This window comes from Triturus cristatus, chromosome 10 (assembly GCF_964204655.1).
Source record: "Triturus cristatus chromosome 10, aTriCri1.1, whole genome shotgun sequence".
Taxonomy (NCBI): Eukaryota; Metazoa; Chordata; class Amphibia; order Caudata; family Salamandridae; genus Triturus; species Triturus cristatus.
This window is the reverse complement of record NC_140593.1, coordinates 202,203,912-202,223,076: the sequence shown is the minus strand read 5'-3', so window position 1 is coordinate 202,223,076 and position 19,165 is coordinate 202,203,912. Positions and strand designations below refer to the sequence as shown.

Below are 19,165 nucleotides of genomic sequence, written 5' to 3'. Positions count from 1 at the left end.
ATTACAAATAAAATAGAGAAAATACAGCAAGTGTGTTCCGTAAAAGAAATCCCTAATCTAAATGACTAGAGGTTTAGGCATAAAAAAAGGGGATTTCTTCAATTAGGAAGGTAAGGTGTCAGTTTCAGAAACCCAAATGAAGGGTTCAGATGAGGTACTGAAAATGCATAGGCATATAGGCATAAAGCCTTAGCACTTGAGCAGTGGAAATTAGCAGAAGCTGGAAAGCATTCTCAGGTATAAATCAGCAGGTGTACCTAGTCTCTAAATGAGAAAGGGAAGAGCTCTGATAGGGTCTCTTGCTTAGACACAACTAAACTGAAGAACACACTGTAATATAATTCTACTGAAATGTTATTTGCACAAATCTTGCATTCCCTGTTCCTCCACCCAATCAATCTTCAGCAAATTCTGGGAGCAGGAAAACTCCCTGGTTTATACAAATCACTAAACCTGAAAGACTAAAGACAGGGGGAAAGGAAAACAGGTCCCAAACCTTTGGGCCATATCTAAACAAGGAAATAAAGAGGAAGAGAGAGAAAAGAAAAAGGGGAAGAAAGAACCTTTCTAACAAACCCAAAAGGTTTTAAAAACTGCCCTCACCCATTAAATATTGGCATGCTTTAGCATAGGGCCGCTGACACACCCTGGCACAGACAAACGTTTCTGGGTGAAGCTCATATATTTTTTTTTAATATAAAATAAGAATTATTTAAGTAAAGGGGTCCCTCTTGCAGAAAAGAAACATTATTAAAACTGTCTGAGTAGGTACCCTTCTACATTTTATTGTAGGTTCCACTTGGCAGGGTTAAAGTTTGAGAGTATATGGGAAAAAGAACATCTCCCTTGCCCTATCTGCTGTATAAAGCATTAATTCAAGAAATGTTTTCTACAGCCCGCAACAGTAACATGTCAAACAACAGGCCATATAAATACCATATTAACTTTGCACTTGGGTGGCTACCGAGCACGTGCCCAAGTACCATAGCTATTCCATTGCACAATCGGGTCATGCTTTTTGACAGGAAATACTGATGTCTCTATATTGCATTTGGGGCCTATTTTGTAATGGCTCTAGGCAAAGCAATACATTTGGGGCAGCATTTTTATCTGGAGAAATGTGGGAAAACTCAATTTTGTGGATCCACACTGATTCAGGAACCTTCCTCACATAACCATTAGAAGGTGTGTGATTGTAGGCAACATTTGAGGTTTGCAGTGCATTGTGGGTAAGAAAACATTGCAGATACACTAGGCACACCACACTGGACTCCACTATGTGTCTAGTTTTCATAAATGTCCATGTTAGGTAGGTTTATCTGGTAACCGGCTGACTGTGTGCCCAAATACTTCAGCCAGTCAGTATGGCAAGTGAGAGAAAATTGTGATTTACCCCCGTTGTGCTGCCCCATATGTAAAAACTACATTCAGAACACTAAAAAAAATATGTTTCTTACTATGTAGTAATATTTTTTTTAATGATGCATAGAATGAATTAAAAGCAGTGTAATTATATTTTAACAAAATGTAATGTTACTAAAATTAAAAAAAAACTCACAAAAGTTTGTTAAAATAGTTTATAATTATATAAAAAATATTTTATTTTTATGTACATTTTAACATTAAACTATATTTATATTTTAAACGGTTTCAAATATTTTAATTTGATTAAACATTATTCCCTATGGGGTTTTATTTGAAGTCCCTGTTTCCATTATTTTCTATTGGAAGATAATGGCAGTATCAGTGGTTGGCCATGTGTGGTCATAATTCTGTTTCTTTTTGTCACTAGTAAATTACAGTTGAAAATATGGCTCCACCCCCCTCTTTAGGGGTGGAGACATTTGATACCACACCTATGCTTAACTTTCAACTCAGATTTTGCGACTATCCAAAAGTAGTAAAGTTACAGAAAAGTGTAAGAGTAATTTACATGTGTGAAAAATTGCTCAGAAGTGTAAGTTACCTTTGTGAATAGCTCCGAGACATTTGATACCACACCTATGCTTAACTTTAAACTCAGATTTTGCGACTATCCAAAAGTAGTAAAGTTACAGAAAAGTGTAAGAGTAATTTACATGTGTGAAAAATTGCTCACAAGTGTAAGTTACCTTTGTGAATAGCTCTGGTAATGTCACTAAGCATGGTGTTCCGCCTCCTGAGTTACATTTTTTTAACCATTTATCATGCCCATTAGTTTGTATTGTCACATACAAGTGTTTGCTCAGCTAGGGTCCTACTTGATAGTCACACCTTTTTGTTTCATCTTAGAATGTTCTTTTTCTATGTTAATTAGTCTCTTACTACTCAACACATTATATAGTTCTCAAATATTATATTTTCATTGTGTAACCATGTACTTTTTTGTCAAAAGGTGTCTACTGAAATGAAATACATCTAAACATTGATATGACATCCATGATGAATCTACATGACGCTCTACCTGCAAATGCTGATGAATGGACAAAGGAGCATGTAAGAAAATGGATGACTGAGACACTGTCTATGGATGAAAAGTATAGTGAAATTCTTTACAATGAAGATGTAAATGGTGAATCCTTAAAACTTATGGACAGTACTCTTTTGAAACAGATGGGCATACCATATGGACCTGCCATACAAGTCGCACACAAGTTTAAGTTACTATACTCCAAAGGAAGTAAAACTGTAAGTGCAACAGGTGGACAAGAACCTGGTGAGGAAATTCCAAAAGTTAAAGAAGCAGAAGCAAAATCATCGAAAAATAAACCAAAAAAGGCTAAGCATTGTGAGACCCAAGCTGACTCGTTCACAAACACTACACAAGACAACATTGATACTACTGGCAAAACCGATGTAACAGAGTCCAACTTATGTAAAGTGAAAAATAAAACATCCGAGTCCGAAAGCCTTTCCAGTGATCAGACTTTAATGCCAACGTGCATGCCATATCCCTTTGATGATTTTCATAGTAGCAAACGCTACATAGAGCATCAAATACTATCTACACCGGAAACAGGAACACTAAACTTTATTGACCCTGTGCACGAGTTTAAACTTTTTAACAACACTGGTAATGCTACAGAAGAGCAGATCAAGATTAAATTTTGCAATGAAACCTTTAGGTTTGCTTCTGCTTGTATGAATTCACGTACTAATGGAACTATCCATTTTGGGGTTAGGGACAAACCACATGGGGAAATTGTCGGAGTGGCAATTGAGAACAAAGGGTTAATCATTGACTGGTTCAATCAGATGTTCATGCACTATTTTGATGTAAAAAACGGTGATAATCAAAGCCAACTTGAAGATGCAAAAAAATGTATCCGTGCACCAAGATTTGTAGATGTATTAAAAAAGAATGACATTACATCAAATAGGTTTGTTATAGAAGTAGATGTGGTTCCAAAATACTCCACAGTCCAAGGAAAAACATTCTTTACGTATCAGCAGATCCCAAAGGAATCAAAATCAGAATCAAAGCGAGAGTCCCAAAAAAGTGAAGAAATGTGTTGTTTTCTTCGCGAGGGAGCTAGTTCGAAGGATATTTTTGCAAATGTCAGGCGAAAAGAAGCAGACTATAAATGTTACATTGCAAATCGAGAATCTTTAGATGAACGCCGGAAAAAAGCAGAAGATGAAATAAGACAAAGCCAAAAAACAAAGCAAGAGGAAGGTCTTAAGCTTGTTAGCATGATTACAGGTAATAGAGACAAGCTGGATAACTCTTACTACAAGTGGTATATTTTAGTGTCAAATAAATGCCATCCAAATTTAATACCACACTTGAATTTTTTAAAAGAAATACAGTGGTTTGCTGTTTTTGAATTCGACCCTGAGTCTGAAATGAATGGTGTTTGTAAATCATACAGAGAAGAACGAGCAGCAAATCTCCATTTTCCTAGTCAGTTCCAGGATGTTGATGGCTCGACCGCTGACAAAATAGAAAAACTGAAGCTTTATCAGCAGACCAGTTGGATCTTCTGCAATGGCAGGACAGACCTTGACTGTGAAGAATATAAACCCTTAGAACCAATGTTATGGCGAAAAGAACGAGCTGCAGAGGTGAAAAAGCTTATCTCTTTTTTCTCACGCAAAGATATCATGGAAAGGGGGAGGTTTTTGGTTGTTTTCCTCTTGCTATCTGTAGTCAATGATCCCACGGATCCTATCGTCGACATCTTCCGTACCTTTTATGAAGAGCTCAATGGGACCAATGACATATTGTGTATTTGTGAAGGTGAACAAACTGGCCAGAGGTGGAAAGACCTGCAGTCCAGTTATAAAATTTCAGAAAGATGTATTTGTAACTTAACCCTTGAAGAGATAAATGGCACAATCCTAAAATTAAAATCTGTCAGAAAATCATCTCTCCGTTTCTTGCCCTCTACTGGCAGTTCTTCTTCTCTCCTACAAAGGAAGGATGAAGATTTCATGGCAGCTCTGGGAATTCTCTGTGAAAATGAATGTGAAGACACTGAAATTGAACAAGATGAAGAACAGTTAATTGCCTTTAAAAAAACACAGGAGGAACATTTTTACAGGGGTGGAAATGCCACCTGGTGGAACTTCTACTTTTCTTCAAAACATCATTCAGTCCCCTTCATAAAAAGAGACATTTATGAGAGACTAGAAGAATTGATCATGTCTTGGTCTCGGTTTGAAAAACAAATTTGTGTAAAAATCATTACTTTGTACCACCATCCCGGCTGTGGGGGCACTACTTTATGTATGCATTTACTTTGGGATTTAAAAAAGAAATTTCGATGTGCTATCTTGAAAAACAAAACAGCTGACTTTGCTGAAATTGGAAGGCAAGTCACACACTTAGCCACCTACAGCTTCAGCAAGCCATCAGATTACTTTCCAGTGCTACTCCTTGTTGATGATATGGAAGAGGAGGAGAATGTCTACATTTTGCAAAACTCCATTCAAGCAGCTGTAGCAGACAAATATATCAGATATGAGAAGCCAGTGGTGATCATTCTAAACTGCATGAGATCACAGAATCCTGACTCAAGCTCTAAGAACTATAGCACGAATAGTGTTGCTTTGATTAATGTATTGTCCCAACAAGAACAACGTGCCTTTGCCAACAAATTGAAAGAAATTGAGGAGAATCATCAACGTCCTGAACATTTTTATTCTTTCATGATCATGAAAAGTAACTTTGATAAGCAGTACATACACAAGATGGTGCGAAACACACTTAAAGGCCTGGATAAAGAGAGCAAGGAAGTGCAACTCATGTCTTACCTAGCACTATTGAATTCATATGTGAAGGATTCCACTATCTCAATATCACAATGTGAAGAGTTTCTAGGAATTAATGCTAAAAAGAGTTTCTGGGGCCATGAAAGTGTAGAAGATAAAATGAATCCTTATTCTTGCATTCTGATATGCGTTGAGGTAGAGTATGGCAGATACCAAGGTTTGCGTCTAATTCATCCGCTGATTGCTGATCAGTGTCTTGAAGAATTAAGATCAACGTATCACCTAAATAAAAGTACAATTATGCTACAATTGCTTGAGAGGGAATGCATGTTTCATAAAATAGGAATTGGAAGAGACCGATTCCTCCAAAATTTGCAGTCCATGCTAGTCACTAGACAGCGGAAGGAACATGGGGATGACGCAGACACTTTGTTCTCTCCCTTAATTGAAGCCATACAAGAAGAAGAAGGGAAGAGTGAGGTTGAACACGTTTTGATTAAGGGGACAGACCTATTCCACCAGAATCCTTTTATCACACAGGCCTTGGCAAGACACTTGTACATTAGAGAAAAGAACTTTTCAAAAGCAATAGAGTATGCTAAGAAAGCAAAAAAGATTGCACCAGATAACTCCTTTTTATCTGACACTCTAGGTCAGACTTATAAAGCTCAATTAAAGCACTGGATGGATGAAAATGAGAAAAAGAAGAATATAACAAGTGAGGAACTGAAGTTTCTTCTTGATATTGCTGTGTCTGCCTCAGAAGCATTCAAGGAATCTCAACAACAAACCGAGAAAAAAGGGAACATAAGGGATGAGTGGCAAAAGATTAAAAGGAAATATGAGGTGTATAATACAGCTGGTTTTCTTGGGCAGATAGAAGTGTGTCTGCACACTATATCTATTCTAGAGTCAGTGCTGTGTTCCGACAAAAGTAATAGGTTATCGAAAGCACACTTGATACGGTATTTGTCAGGGAACTGTGATTTGCCAAGAGACAACGAGGGTGGCGACACTGCATATCTTGACGTACTCAAGGAATACCATCATTACCTAAATAACCTAAAACTTAACTTGAAAACATCTTTTGACTTCTTTGATGACTATTTTGTTCATTTTAAAACAAGAAATATCTTAAGGGAAAGTGCTGAGATAAAAATACGTAAGAAGGTTTCAGACTTTTTCCGAAAATACACAGGTGTGTTTTTAGATCCTTCCTTGTTAGGAAGTAGGCCAGTCAAAGAGAACAGCAGCACAGTCTTGCAAACTGTGCAATACAGGGCAGACCTGGAAGCATCCAAAGCCGACAGGTTTGCTGGATTATTGGAGTACCTCAATGGTCATGAAAAAGATAAAAACAAAATGGAAGACATTGTTAACAAATATGAATTTTTGCTTCAGCACACCACAGACAAAATCCTTTTGAGAGATAAACAGAATTTCATTATTGCAAACATTATACTCAACTGCATTAATCCGAAATCAAATAAGGTATGTAAAATCACAGTGCTGAAAAAACACCTTAGAGAAGTTCTTGGGCTCGTTGGGACCGATCATAGATATGCAGAACCATATTTCCTTGCCTTGTTACTGTTCTGGCCCTCAAAACAGCAAAACGAATTAGATGGTGATTCTATGTTGCTGGAGAAATATGTTTATTCATTGAAGAATATATTTAAAAAGCACTATGATCATATGTGCAGGTCAAAGCAGCCAATTGCACATTTCTACCTTGGAAAAGGCAAAGATTTAAATAGGTTTATTCACAAAGGTAAGATTGATCAGAGTTTCAGCGCTATGCCTCCGCGGGATGTATATTCCCTGTGGCAAACTGGTGAGATCTGGAGAGAAAAAGATGTCGGCGCACGTTTGCTTCGGCTTACAGGCAGGACCGAAAACGATCTTGTCTATGTTGAATGTGGCAGTAACGAAAAGATCAAGATCCCTGTGCGACCCGTTTATTTAGGCCAACTTAGAAGTGGCAGAAGCATTGAGAGAGTGTCTTTTTATTTAGGATTTTCCATTGAGGGCTTAATAGCTTGTGACATACAAAGCATTTAGAAGACTGATTCATAGGCACTTAGTGGGGCATTTGTGATACCTATGCGCTCCTCCTCAGAGAAAGCAACATCAAATATGGGAAATGATGCACCACTTATTCTTTTTAATGTAAAAGTCAGTAAACACAAAGGGCTTCAAACAGAGCAGGAATAAAAGCGGCAAATCACCTAGTTGAGGAAATTCAAAGCACTTTATTGCATACTACATTATGTCAACAGTTGTCTTTGTTTTTAAGGGCAGCCTTGCCTTAAATGAAAAGTTTACAATGAATGCTTTTAAATACTCTATTTTTATTAGATATTTGTGCTAGATTGTTTACATATTTTTGATATACAAATTTGTTTTTAATTTTGGGCATAGATTACCCACCTTTCAGTGCTGTTTATATTAAGATTGTCTAATTTTATAGTAATGGAATTTCTAGAACATCTTATACTTTTAGTATTATGGGGTATTTCACTTGTAAATATTTTTATCAAGAATAAAATGGTTGTTATGTATTAGGAAGAATGCTTTTTTTATGGACACTTGCCTCTGAATCAATGGAAACTGTGGTTTTTAATAGGTGTGTATCAAATGGCACCTTTCATAGACACTTGCCAAAAGTTGATAAGAATTCAGATACTCAGTGTGGGATGAAAACATGTAAATGTAAATATCAACAGTGGAACAAATAAAGCTAACTTTCAAGAAATCATTAAATTTCTTACACTGTGTCCCAGAAAAAAACAAATTAAATATATGGCAGTTTTTGTATATGCTACACTTGCTATACCTTGCGTCCAAGGTGCCAAACACTTCTAAGTTTTCTACGTGCCCTTCTGCCTTCCATTCCTTGTACCATTTTGTATTTCACCTTGTTTGATTCTTAGCGGCAGATTTACAAGCCCCTTGCGACAACTTTATGCCGCCGTTGCGTCACTTCTGTGACGCAGCGGCATTGTAAACAATGCGCCACTTTGCGACATATTTACAACGTGACGCGAGATGCGTCACGTTGTAAAGCCCGGCGCTACATTATACCTGCGTCATGTATAATGTATGCAGGGTGGGTGTTTCCACGCAGCAAAGCCTTGAAAAAGTGATGCAGTGAAGTCTATAAGATTTCACTGAGTCACTTTTACGACGCCATTGCGTCAAAACCTTGTGCCTGCTTGAAGCAGGTGTAAGGAGTGACGCAGCATGTTAGGAATTGGCATTCTTAACAATTGCTGGAGTTGCGTTGTACGTGCCACACGACTCCAGCAATGCGCTGCACTTACGCCGACAAGATGCGTCACGCATCTGTCTATCCTTGCGCCACGGTGTGCCGCATTGTAAATGCGACGCATCCATGGTTGCGCAAGGTTATTTTTCTGTGTGGCAATTAAGCTGGTGCATCCCTGCTAAAATGCAGGGATGCGGCCGGTTCTTGTAAATCTGCCCCTTAGTGTTTCATTTTTGTTTGGCTCCAGGAAATTCTGGAAGCTAGTTGATCAACCCACAAGGAAAAACAAAGAGAAAACATCAGCGTTAATCCAGCCATCTGGTCACTATACATTATAGAACTACTTGTGGATAGTACTATAATGAGATCCGATAGCAACACGCACCTCCCATTGCTGAACACAACTTTGACAAAGGATGAAGAACCTCTCTTAACCTTAAGGGGTGTAGAATATTCTACTAAATCAATATGCTTAAATTAAGCTTCCTACTCAAATGGACAACCCACAATTATCTTAAAAAAAGAGCAAAAGGCCAAAGTGCTAAACATTTTCTACTCATTTAAAAAAATGATCATGCTGCAAAAACCATACCTGACAGCTGGGCGGTTTCCTCCTGGTGCAGTTCTGTGAGGTCAGTAGGGCCTGTGCATAAACGCTCCTATTTTCACGTTCAAGTTAGTACTTGCAGGTCAACTGACCTTTGCTGGTTGGTGTTCGAGGCCATCCTGGCACTTCATCCCTAGTGGGCTAGTGGGGATCATCTTTACTCGGCTGTTGGTCTGCCTTCTGTCCTTCTGCTTTCTGCCTCTGCACTCTTTTTGATTTTTTTTCTCGTTTTCCCCCTTTTTTGCTTACTTTTTCTCCACTCTTTCTCTCTCTTCTGTTGTGTTATGCCCCTGCTCAATCCTTGTTGACCCGCCCCCTCCAGGGCTGCGTTTTCTGCCTCCCAGGCCCTACATAATGGCGTTCGCTGCTCCATATAAGGAGAAATTTCACTGACATGGTCAGTGAACTGCTTCCCTCCCTGCGCAGCTCTGCCTTGTAGCTGATGCCCCTGCTGGTCCACTGACCCTTGCTCGTTGTTGTTCGAGGCCCTCCTCCACCCACAGGCTCCTGCCTGCTCCACATCCCTGGTGGGCTAATGCGGAGCATCTTTGCTCTGCTGCTGATCTGCCCTCTGTCGTGATTTCTGCCTCTGCCTCTTTCTGCCTTTGCCATCTTTTTGACTTTTTCTCATTTTCTTTCTTTTTTTGCTTCCTTTTTCACTTGTTCTCCTCTCTCTCACTCTCTTCTTTTGCACTGTGCCCCTGCTACTTCTCGACACTGGGGCCCTGCTCCTTTCCAGTGTTGTTTCCTGACTCCTAGCCACAACTTAATGGAGGCCGTTGTGTGTACCTCCGCTGCGGGTGCACCGACGACTTGCTGAAGGAATGCCAAAGGCAAGCCCAACTTCTCCATTTGCATCTGGACTGCGCTCAGCACCACGGACCCTAGTTCTTGGAAATTCCACTGATAGGACGTGAGCAGTCTCCTTGCCCATAACACCGTACGCCACTCTATCTGCCATTTCGTGTTGTTAAGGACACCAAAGGGCCCTTCTCATGCCGAAACTGCAGTTGCAGCCTCACCCACCTCCACACTCCAGCTTCTCCTGCCACCTGTTCCAAGCACAGCACACACGACCGGCCCAGCTGCATCCTCCTCAACATGTGCTCCCTCCACAAATACGCCATGGAAATATGGGACCTCCTCAACTCCATCGCCCCCAACATTACTTTCCTCATGGAAACCTGGATGAACCCCACCTCGGACCTGGACATCGCCACCGCCATCCCCACCTATTACAAGATCATCCGCAAGGACCGCACTGACCAACCCGGAGGAGCCATCGTCCACCAGAACTCCCTCCGCCTGACCCCCCACTCGTACAACCCTACAACAACAATGGAACATCTCTACTTTGAGGTCCAGACCAACCTCAACGCCACCCTCCACGGCACACTCGTTTACAGACCTCCTGGTTGCTGCCAGCCCTTCACCAATGCCATCATCAATTTCATCGCACACTCTGCACTCGTTATCTATCATTTACATGCTACTCTGCGACCTCAACTTCCACCTGGACAACCCCAATATTCAGAACACTGCATCCCTTCTTGTAAACCTTGCCAACATCAGACTCGAGCAGCTAGTCACTTGTCTGACCCACGCAACAGGAAACATGCTCGGCCCCAATCATCTCTGCCCACGAAAACATCTCTTACAGCCACATCTCCGATCGCCTCTGAACCGACCACCAATGTGTGCATTTTGCTTTCACCAAACCCACCATACTCCACTGCACTACTGTCCCCTTGCCATAACTGGAACAAGATCACTGAAGAACATCTTACTGCTTCCCTCAGCACAACCATTCTATCGACATCCTCAGAAGCCAACCCCTCAGCACGCAACCTCCACCGATAGATCTCCAACTGTTTCGATGTGCTGGCGTCCCTCAAGGAAGCAGCCAGCAAGCAACACTCCAAGAAAGTCAGTTGGTTCACTTGCACCCTCCACGAGTCCAGACGCACCTCTAGATGGCTTGAGAAGAGATGGAGGAACAACAAAACCCCGGATGGCCACACAGCCTTCAAAGCCACCGTCCGTGCACACCAACTCATCTTTAAAATCACAAAGAAAACGGCCCTTCAAGGCCGAATCAATGCCAACACACACAACAGCAACTAACTCTTCATCTTTGTCAAGGAGTTGGATGAACCCAACAGCGAGACCACAGAAATCCCACCCTCCCAAGACCTCTGCAACAAACTCAGCACCTACTTCCACCTCAAGCTAAGCAGATCTACGACAGCTTCAAAAGCCAAGACCCACCCATCACACCTCCCACTACCACACGCAACGACACCACCCCAACAGATCCTACTCAACTGGACCCCCTCACCATGGACGACACTCTCAAGACAAAGAAGAGCATTCATTCTAGAGCACTCTTGGAAACCTGCCCATACCACATCTTCCACAGAGCCCCCACCTCCATCGCCCCTGTATTATGCAGCACCATCAAGTGCTCCATCGAGACAACCACTTTTCCCGATGACTGGAAACAGGCGGAGAACAACCCCCAGCTGAAGAATCCCTCCACTGACCCGACAGACTTCTAGAATTTCAGACCTATCTCCCTTCTCCCCTTCCCAGCCAAGGTCATTGAGAAGGCCATCCAAGCCCAAATCTCAGAGTTCATGGTGGAAGCCAACCACATCCTGGATTCCTCCCAATCCAGCTTCTGACACAACCACAGCACCGAGACTGCCCTCCTCGCCACCACTGAAGACATCCGCTCCCTCCTCGAGAAACAGCCGCCTTCATCAATCAATCAGGGCTTTATAAAGCACTCTACTCACCCCTGAGGGTCTCAAGGTGCTGGGGGGAGGGGTTGCAGCTCCAGATTAGTCAAAAAGCCAGGTCTTGAGGCTCTTCCTGAAGGTGTGCAGAGTGGGGGACCATCTGATGTTGACTGTGCACTCGTTACAGGTCTTTGCTGTGACGTAGGAGAAGGCTCTTCCGCCTGCTCTGGTTCTGCAGATGCGTGGGGTCTCAGTCAGAGCGAGGTCGGCGGAGGTTCCTTTTGAGTACGTGGAAGTAGACTCATTCATTGAGGTATTTAGGTCTGATGTTGTGGATGGATTTGTAGGTGTGGGTGAGTAGTTTGAAGGATACTATCTTCTCGATGGGGAGCCAGTGGAATTCTCGTAGGTGCTGGGTCATGTGTCCGTGTCGTGGAGTTCCAAGGACGAGTCTGGCTGCGATGTTCTGGATTGTTTGTAGCTTGTGTAACACGGTTTTGTTGATTCTGGCGTAGAGGGTGTTACCGTAGTCCAGTCTGCTGGTTATGAGTGCGTGAGTGATGGTCTTTCTGCATTCGGGGGGAATCCACTTGAATGCCTTGCGAAGGATGATGAGGGAGTTGAAGCAGGTGGAGTCGACGGCGTTGATCTGGCGGATCAGTGTGAGGGAGGAGTCTACAATGATGCTGAGGTTCTGGGCGTGGTCTGTGTGGGTGGGTGGGTTTCTTAAGGCAGGGGGCCACCAGGAGCTGTCCCACACGGTGGGGGAGGGTCCAAGGACGAGGACCTCTATCTTCTCCGAGTTCAGTTTTAGGCAGCTGTCACTCATCCAGGCTGCGACGTCTTTCATTCCTTCTTTAAAGTGGAGTCTGGTGTCTTCAGGGTTCTTCGTGAGAGAGAGGATAAGCTGGGGTCCGTAGGCGTAAGATACTATGCTGAGCCCATGCAGTCTGGCGATGGTGGCGAGGGTGGCCATGTAGATGTTGAAGAGCATGGGGCTGAGCGAGGATCCTTGGGGTACTCTGCAGTTAATCTCTGTAGGTTCAGAGAGGAAGGGAGGGAGTCTGATCCTTTGGGTTCTGCCGGAGAGAAAGTAGCAGATCCAGTTGAGGGCGGTTCCTCATATACCGGCGTCATTGAGTCTGGCTGCGAGAGTGCCTGTGAGATGGTGTTGAAGGCTGCGGAGAGGTCTAGAAGGATGAGGGCCCCAGTGTAGCCCTGGTCTAGTAAGCATGCAGATGTCATCGGTAACGGTGAAGAGGGCGGTCTCGGTGCTGTGGTTGCTGCAAAATCTGGACTGGGAGGAGTCGAGTATGGCATTCTCTTCGATGAAGATGGTCAGCTGGGCATTGATGATTCTCTCGGTGACTTTGGCTGCAAAGGGAAGGCAAGAGATGGACCGGTAGTTTTTTAGGAGGGGCTTGACCTCTGCCTACTTCCAGTCATCGGGTAAGATGCCGGATTCCAGGGAGGCATTGATGGTCCGGCCTAGTTTGGGTGCCATGGAGGCGCTGCTCTGTGGTCGATGTGCAGTGGGCAGGGGTCCGTGGGGGCTCCTGAGTGGGTGTTTTTCTTGGTCCTTGTGGTATCTTCAATAGTGGCGGGTTTCCAGGTGGTGATGGTTGGCTGGTTGTAGGTGGTGGAGAAGGGGGTGGTGACCGGAGTCTGTTTGCTGAATTTATCGTAGAGGGCCTTGATTTTCAGGTGGAAGTAGGAGCTGAGCTTGCTGCAGAGGTCCTGAGATGGTGTGACGTCCGTGGCTTCGCTGGGGGGTTTGGTGAACTGCTGTATAACGTTGAAGAGTTCTTTTGCATTACTTCCTTTGGTGTGGATTTTGTTCTCTTGGACCTCTCGGCCAACTTCAACACTGTCTCCCACCACACAAGACTCCACGACACCGGCATCAGTGACTAAGCCCCTTCCTCACTGGTAGAACACAGTGAGTCAGACTTGACCGTTCCTCTCAGAACACAAGGAGATCGGCTGCCGAGTCCCCCAAGGCTTCTCCCTGAGCCCCACTCCTCTTCAACATATACACGACTCTGCTCGCAACCATAGTCAGGAGCCACGGACTCAACATTGTCTCATACGCCTCCTAGCTCATCCTCTCCCTCACCAACGGACCCACAATCACCAGAAACAACTTCCACAATTGGATAAAGGCCGTTGCTACCTGGATGACAACTCAGACAAGACCAAAGTCCTCATACTGGGGCCAAACACCTCCACCTGTGAAGACATCTGGTGGTCCTCCCTGTTGGGAACCCATCTCCCCCACAAACCAGGAAAAACCTCAGCATCATACTGGACTCTGCGCTCACAATAAACCACCAGATTAACGCCATCTCCTCATTATGCTTCCACACCCTGCGCCGGTTCTGAAAGACCTTCAAATGGATTCCCACTGAAGTCAGAAAAATGGTCATCCATGCACTCATCAGCAGCAGACTCGACTGCAGAAACGCACTCTATGCAGGCATCACCCAGAAACTTCTCAAGAAATTATAGAACCTTCAAAATGCCGCAGCCAGACTGGTCCTCAATATCCCCTTACCTTGCATTGCCATTTCCAAACACCTGCCAGAACTCCACTGGCTCCCAGTCAACAAAAGAGTCGCGTTCAATAGCCTCACACTTGCCCACAAAGCCCTCCATGACTTTGGACCAGCATACCTGAGCCACCGCCTCTCATTCCACGTGCCCACCAGACACCTCCACTCTGCTTAACTGGCCCTCGTCACTGTCCCTAGGAACCACAGGACCAGGTCCAGAAGAAGATCCTTCTCCTACTTCACCATCAGGCTTTCTCCATCGCTAACAAAGTTCAGGAAGGATTTCAAGACCTCCCTCTTCGACTGAACCTCAGCGTACAGCAGAACCTATAGCCCCCCCAGCGCCTTGAGAACTTAGCGGGTAAGTAGTTGCACATCAGAAATACTGATTGATTGACATCTTTTTAGATGATGACTTTTAGCACATTTTGCTTGCATTCTTGACTGCAATAGTGTACTTAGTGTTTTGCTTACAAATAAATTCCTTTGTAAGCACATTATCATACCATCGTACATTATGAGCAAGGACCAAGTACACTGCACAAACTCCTCTTGCATACTATTGTCCATTCTGAGACTGCTCTGAATTGGTAGAATCAACAATGACAGCCAGATCTGAACTTGGCACAGTGCGAATAGGTCCAATTTTTATTATTTAAACTGCCCCAAGCCATTGTTCAGCAGAGGAATATTTCCATGGATTGTCATGATCAGCCAGTACCTGAATTCTAGACCAGCTGAATCTCATCACTATCCTGCAAGGGATGGCAGCCTGTTCTACACCAGACTGGCTTTCAGATGAAACATGCACATGGGTAAATGGAGAGTGAGACCACTCCAAAGTATCTGGCGGAACAGCATGCACACTATGCACTCTTGAGAACCATATTGCTAGATAAGAGTACAATTATATGCAAAATGCAATACTTATAACAGTTGAATTATGTGTCTTTACTACCATTCTTGTAATGCTGGTTACAATGCTGTTTCCTTTACCTAATCATTGCAGCACATGTATTTTACACTAGAATCCAATTGCTTCAATAAGTGTTGGAATGGCCAATTTGTGTACTTCTTGTGTCTCCCTCTGGGTGTGCCTGCATTAACAATGACAGAGTAGATCTGTTTCCACAATTTCCTTGGGGGAATTAGGGTTGTTATTTTCTGAGGTTGCAGACACCATCAAGTACACTTATAGGTTTACATGTCTAGATAGCACACTGTGACCTAGCCGGAAGCCATCTAAACATATTATGATGGTGATGGAGTGCAGAAACCTTGGTAACGGGGAAAGCAAACCCGTACCGCTATCCTCCCTGCGTCACAGACCCTACGTCACACTAACTCATTCACACATGCAGTCATTGGTGGGGCCCATATCCAACACTCACACTGACCATTCACCGGTGTGCACACAGTCGGAGGATGAGCGGTTCAAGCGCTCTACATATGAGGGGAATGCCTATTAACCTATAGGGAAAGAAAAGTTAATTTACAGAATATACATCAATATCCCTTCCACCTACAGATCTCAATCCTAAACATCAAGGCACTCCTCCCACGTGGCCAATGGACCAAATAGTTGGATTGGTTGATGGTGATCTAGAACCAGCTAAAACACATTTTAAGATATAGATCTTACCCTTCTCAATAAACCACAAACTCATTCTTTGTTAATCAATATCTGTTTATCTAAAATTTCTTAGCAAGGTTAAATTTGCGTTTGGAGAGTTTATATAAAATTTTCAATTAAATGACAGAACATCATATTTACCTATTCTGACTATCTGGAGTCTTCGAAGTCTGTCGTCATTCGTCAAAACAGATTAATGTTCAAGTTCTGTGCTCAGCATGCCACAGTCTCCAAGATCAGTAAAGATCAAAACGTGCAAGCATCTGTCAATGCCCATAGAATTAGGAAAAGTTCACAGTCATCAGGTAATTGGGCAGCATCAGGACCATTTAGGATTCAGGAACGCAGAAGTCACCCTAAGTAGTAGAGTTTGCATAGCATCACCGTCGTCGTCGTGGTCATCGGTCAGTAGGGTAGGTAGGTCCCTCTCTATTCTACCATGTACTTTTATAATAAAATCACAGTAAAAGTTACATTTTGATAATTTCATATGGTCCTGATTGGTTGGTTGAGATCGTCCGATGGGGTTTAGCACAGTTTGAGGGGTGAGGTCACAAGTTCAGTCCATTCTGTTTTTTTTGTAAACGTCCATTGTCTTGTCACTTGGCTGTTGTCCCACCGTGACCTTGCCTTAGTACAGTGGGTTACGGGTCATGCAGAGGCTGCAGTCATCTTTGTCGCACATGCGCTGTTTGCTCCGCGCCTCGTGGGACAGTGGCCACATCGTCGTGTTGCGTCGTATAGCGACATTTAAAGCGTTTATATTCACACTTTACGTTGTCTTCTCGGGCATTACAGAGACATCACAAAAGCAACATATACCATGCAATATTCTATTTATTACATATACTACTGTTAGTATGCGTACAGATTTTAGTCATAAAGGTTATTTAGTCATGCAAAATGCAAATCCCACTTATATTTTGTATATTAATGTTGATTAATAAAACATGCAAAACTCATTTAATAAAATATTATAGTTAATAGATTATTCAATTAGTGATCTCATGCAGAATAGGGGGGGTACACAAAATGTTGTACTGCCCGCTCCATCAATCCCCCCTTTGGTGATTTTATCACCACACCATTCAAATTTTGTTTCAATTTGTCAAGAAAGTGAAATGAATTCCTTTCAGTTAATTTACATCTCTGTTTCCCCAATTTCTTCTCTTCTAGCTGTTTTATACATGCTTTCCTTCATCTCCTCTAATTCTACTTCTTCAAATTCTCCCTATTGTCTCTTATTTTGCCTTCTTTTCAAATTTTCTCTTTTTAACTTTTTCTGTATTTTCTTTCTTTTATGACACAGACATCCTAATCTTAGAATTAATACTATAAAAATAACACAGGTTAATGGAAATAAGATCCTACCTATAAAGGTACCACCTAAGTTTAATAAGAAATCCTTAATAGAAGAAAGTTTCTTCCCAATCTTTTCCCAAACATTTTCAACCTCCAGTGGTGTAATTTCCTCATGCAATTCAGTTATATTTTTAATGTATATTTTCAGGTCTTTACTTTCGTCAGGAATGTAAGTACAACAATGTTGAACTTTCAGCATTCCACAGACTCCACCCTCTTTTGCCAATAATATATCAAGGGCAAGTCGATTTTGCATTACCATAGCACGCATGGCAACCATTTCAGTATTTACCAATAAAAATCCTCCAGCGGTGCTTGTTGACAAGCGATCCACTACTGTTGATAATTTTCTAATTTTGTGTGCATTCAGGGATATTCCCACTGCTGTTATCAATGCTCCAAAGATGTCTCCTACTATTTCTGACCAAGATTCTCTCTTTCTACGAGCTAATAGACTACCTAACTTATGTACACCATCTTCTCCTCTTCCCATGTGGAATATCTTTGGAAAGACCAGACCTACATAACATGTGCCTTACCAATGATCTGGCAACCGATAGTATGCCTTGTTCCCACAGATAAAATACAACCCAGGAAAAACTGGATCATTTCCTCATTTAAATCCCCATCCACCCATGATTCGATATGTATCATGGCACTCACTATTACCTACAAAGGGCCCGATTCACAGAACTAACTTAAGACAAAATCCTAAACTTACTAATTTCGGTATTCACAGAAGTTAGGATTTTGTCTTAAGTTTGTCTTAAGACAAACTTAAAACAGACTTAAGACAGTCTTAAGACAGACTTAAGTTAGGATTTTGTCTTAAGTTTGTCTTAAGTCTGTCTTAAGTCTGTCTTAAGTCAGTCTTAAGTTTGTCTTAAGACAAACTTAAGACAAAATCCTAACTTCTGTGAATACCGAAAGTAGTAAGTTTAGGATTTTGTCTTAAGTTAGTTATGTGAATCGGCCCCAAAGTAATTATCATATGCAGTTTGATTCCTTCTAATACAATTTCCCTTTCTGAGGCCAATCTAAAGCCATAGTTGGACTAGCTTCTCCCATCAAAAGTTTTTCCATTTCAACATCCCAAACTGTCTTTTCCTCTTTTCTCTCCGATGCTTTCTTTTGCATTTTCAGTCTCCTTTCTTCAACCATATCCAAGAACGTCTTTTCTTCTTTCTTTAAACTGCAAGTCAAATTATTTCTAAAAATATATTCTAATGTTAGTTCTTTAGTTACTAAGAAAAATTCACCTAACACCTTTGCGGGCTTTACTTTATTTAATTTGTTAATCGCAGGTACTCGTGAAAATATGTTATCTACATCTGAAAAATAATATTCTAATTTCCCTGTTTGGTAAAACAAACTAGCTATCACACTACATGTTATTCCATATGTTACAGGGAGGTGATGATAGGTCACTCCCTCCGATACAGATGCAGGTAACTGCATACAAACGTATCAATCCCTCACATCCATTGTCTTAACATACTCATACAAAAGTTTCGAAAACACATTGTAAGAGAAATCATTTATAGACCTATCTTTATGTAGATAGTTTTTATCTATTCTAGTTGGATATACTTTCTGAACCTTCTCTATATTAGTATTAGTTTTATTCTCACTATGTCCTTCTATTGTGTCTATTGTAACCTTATATGAAATCAGCAATGCTAACACACTCCATAGAAGCATTAGTAATCCTGTACAACAACAACACATTTTTAACCATCTCTTTAAAAATACACATTTGGCTGTTCTACTTTCAGTGTTTGCCATTTTTGCAAAATGACCAGTGTCTTT

General features: G+C 42.0%; 1 protein-coding gene and 1 long non-coding RNA gene across 2 annotated transcripts in view; one reads left to right on the top strand and one right to left on the bottom strand.

Annotated features, from left to right (window-relative positions):
- The window catches only part of SAMD9L (sterile alpha motif domain containing 9 like), a 79,876-nt gene extending 71,928 nt beyond the window's left edge, over positions 1 to 7,948 (top strand). Inside the window, exon 3 of the mRNA XM_085630812.1 lies at positions 2,375 to 7,948. Within this exon, the coding sequence (XP_085486938.1) occupies positions 2,410 to 7,254 (4,845 nt within the window). The 5' untranslated portion in view covers positions 2,375 to 2,409 and the 3' untranslated portion in view covers positions 7,255 to 7,948. The remainder of the gene's footprint in view (positions 1 to 2,374) is intronic.
- The window catches only part of LOC146789210 (uncharacterized), a 58,622-nt gene that overhangs the window by 17,580 nt on the left and 21,877 nt on the right, over positions 1 to 19,165 (bottom strand). The window lies entirely within an intron of this gene.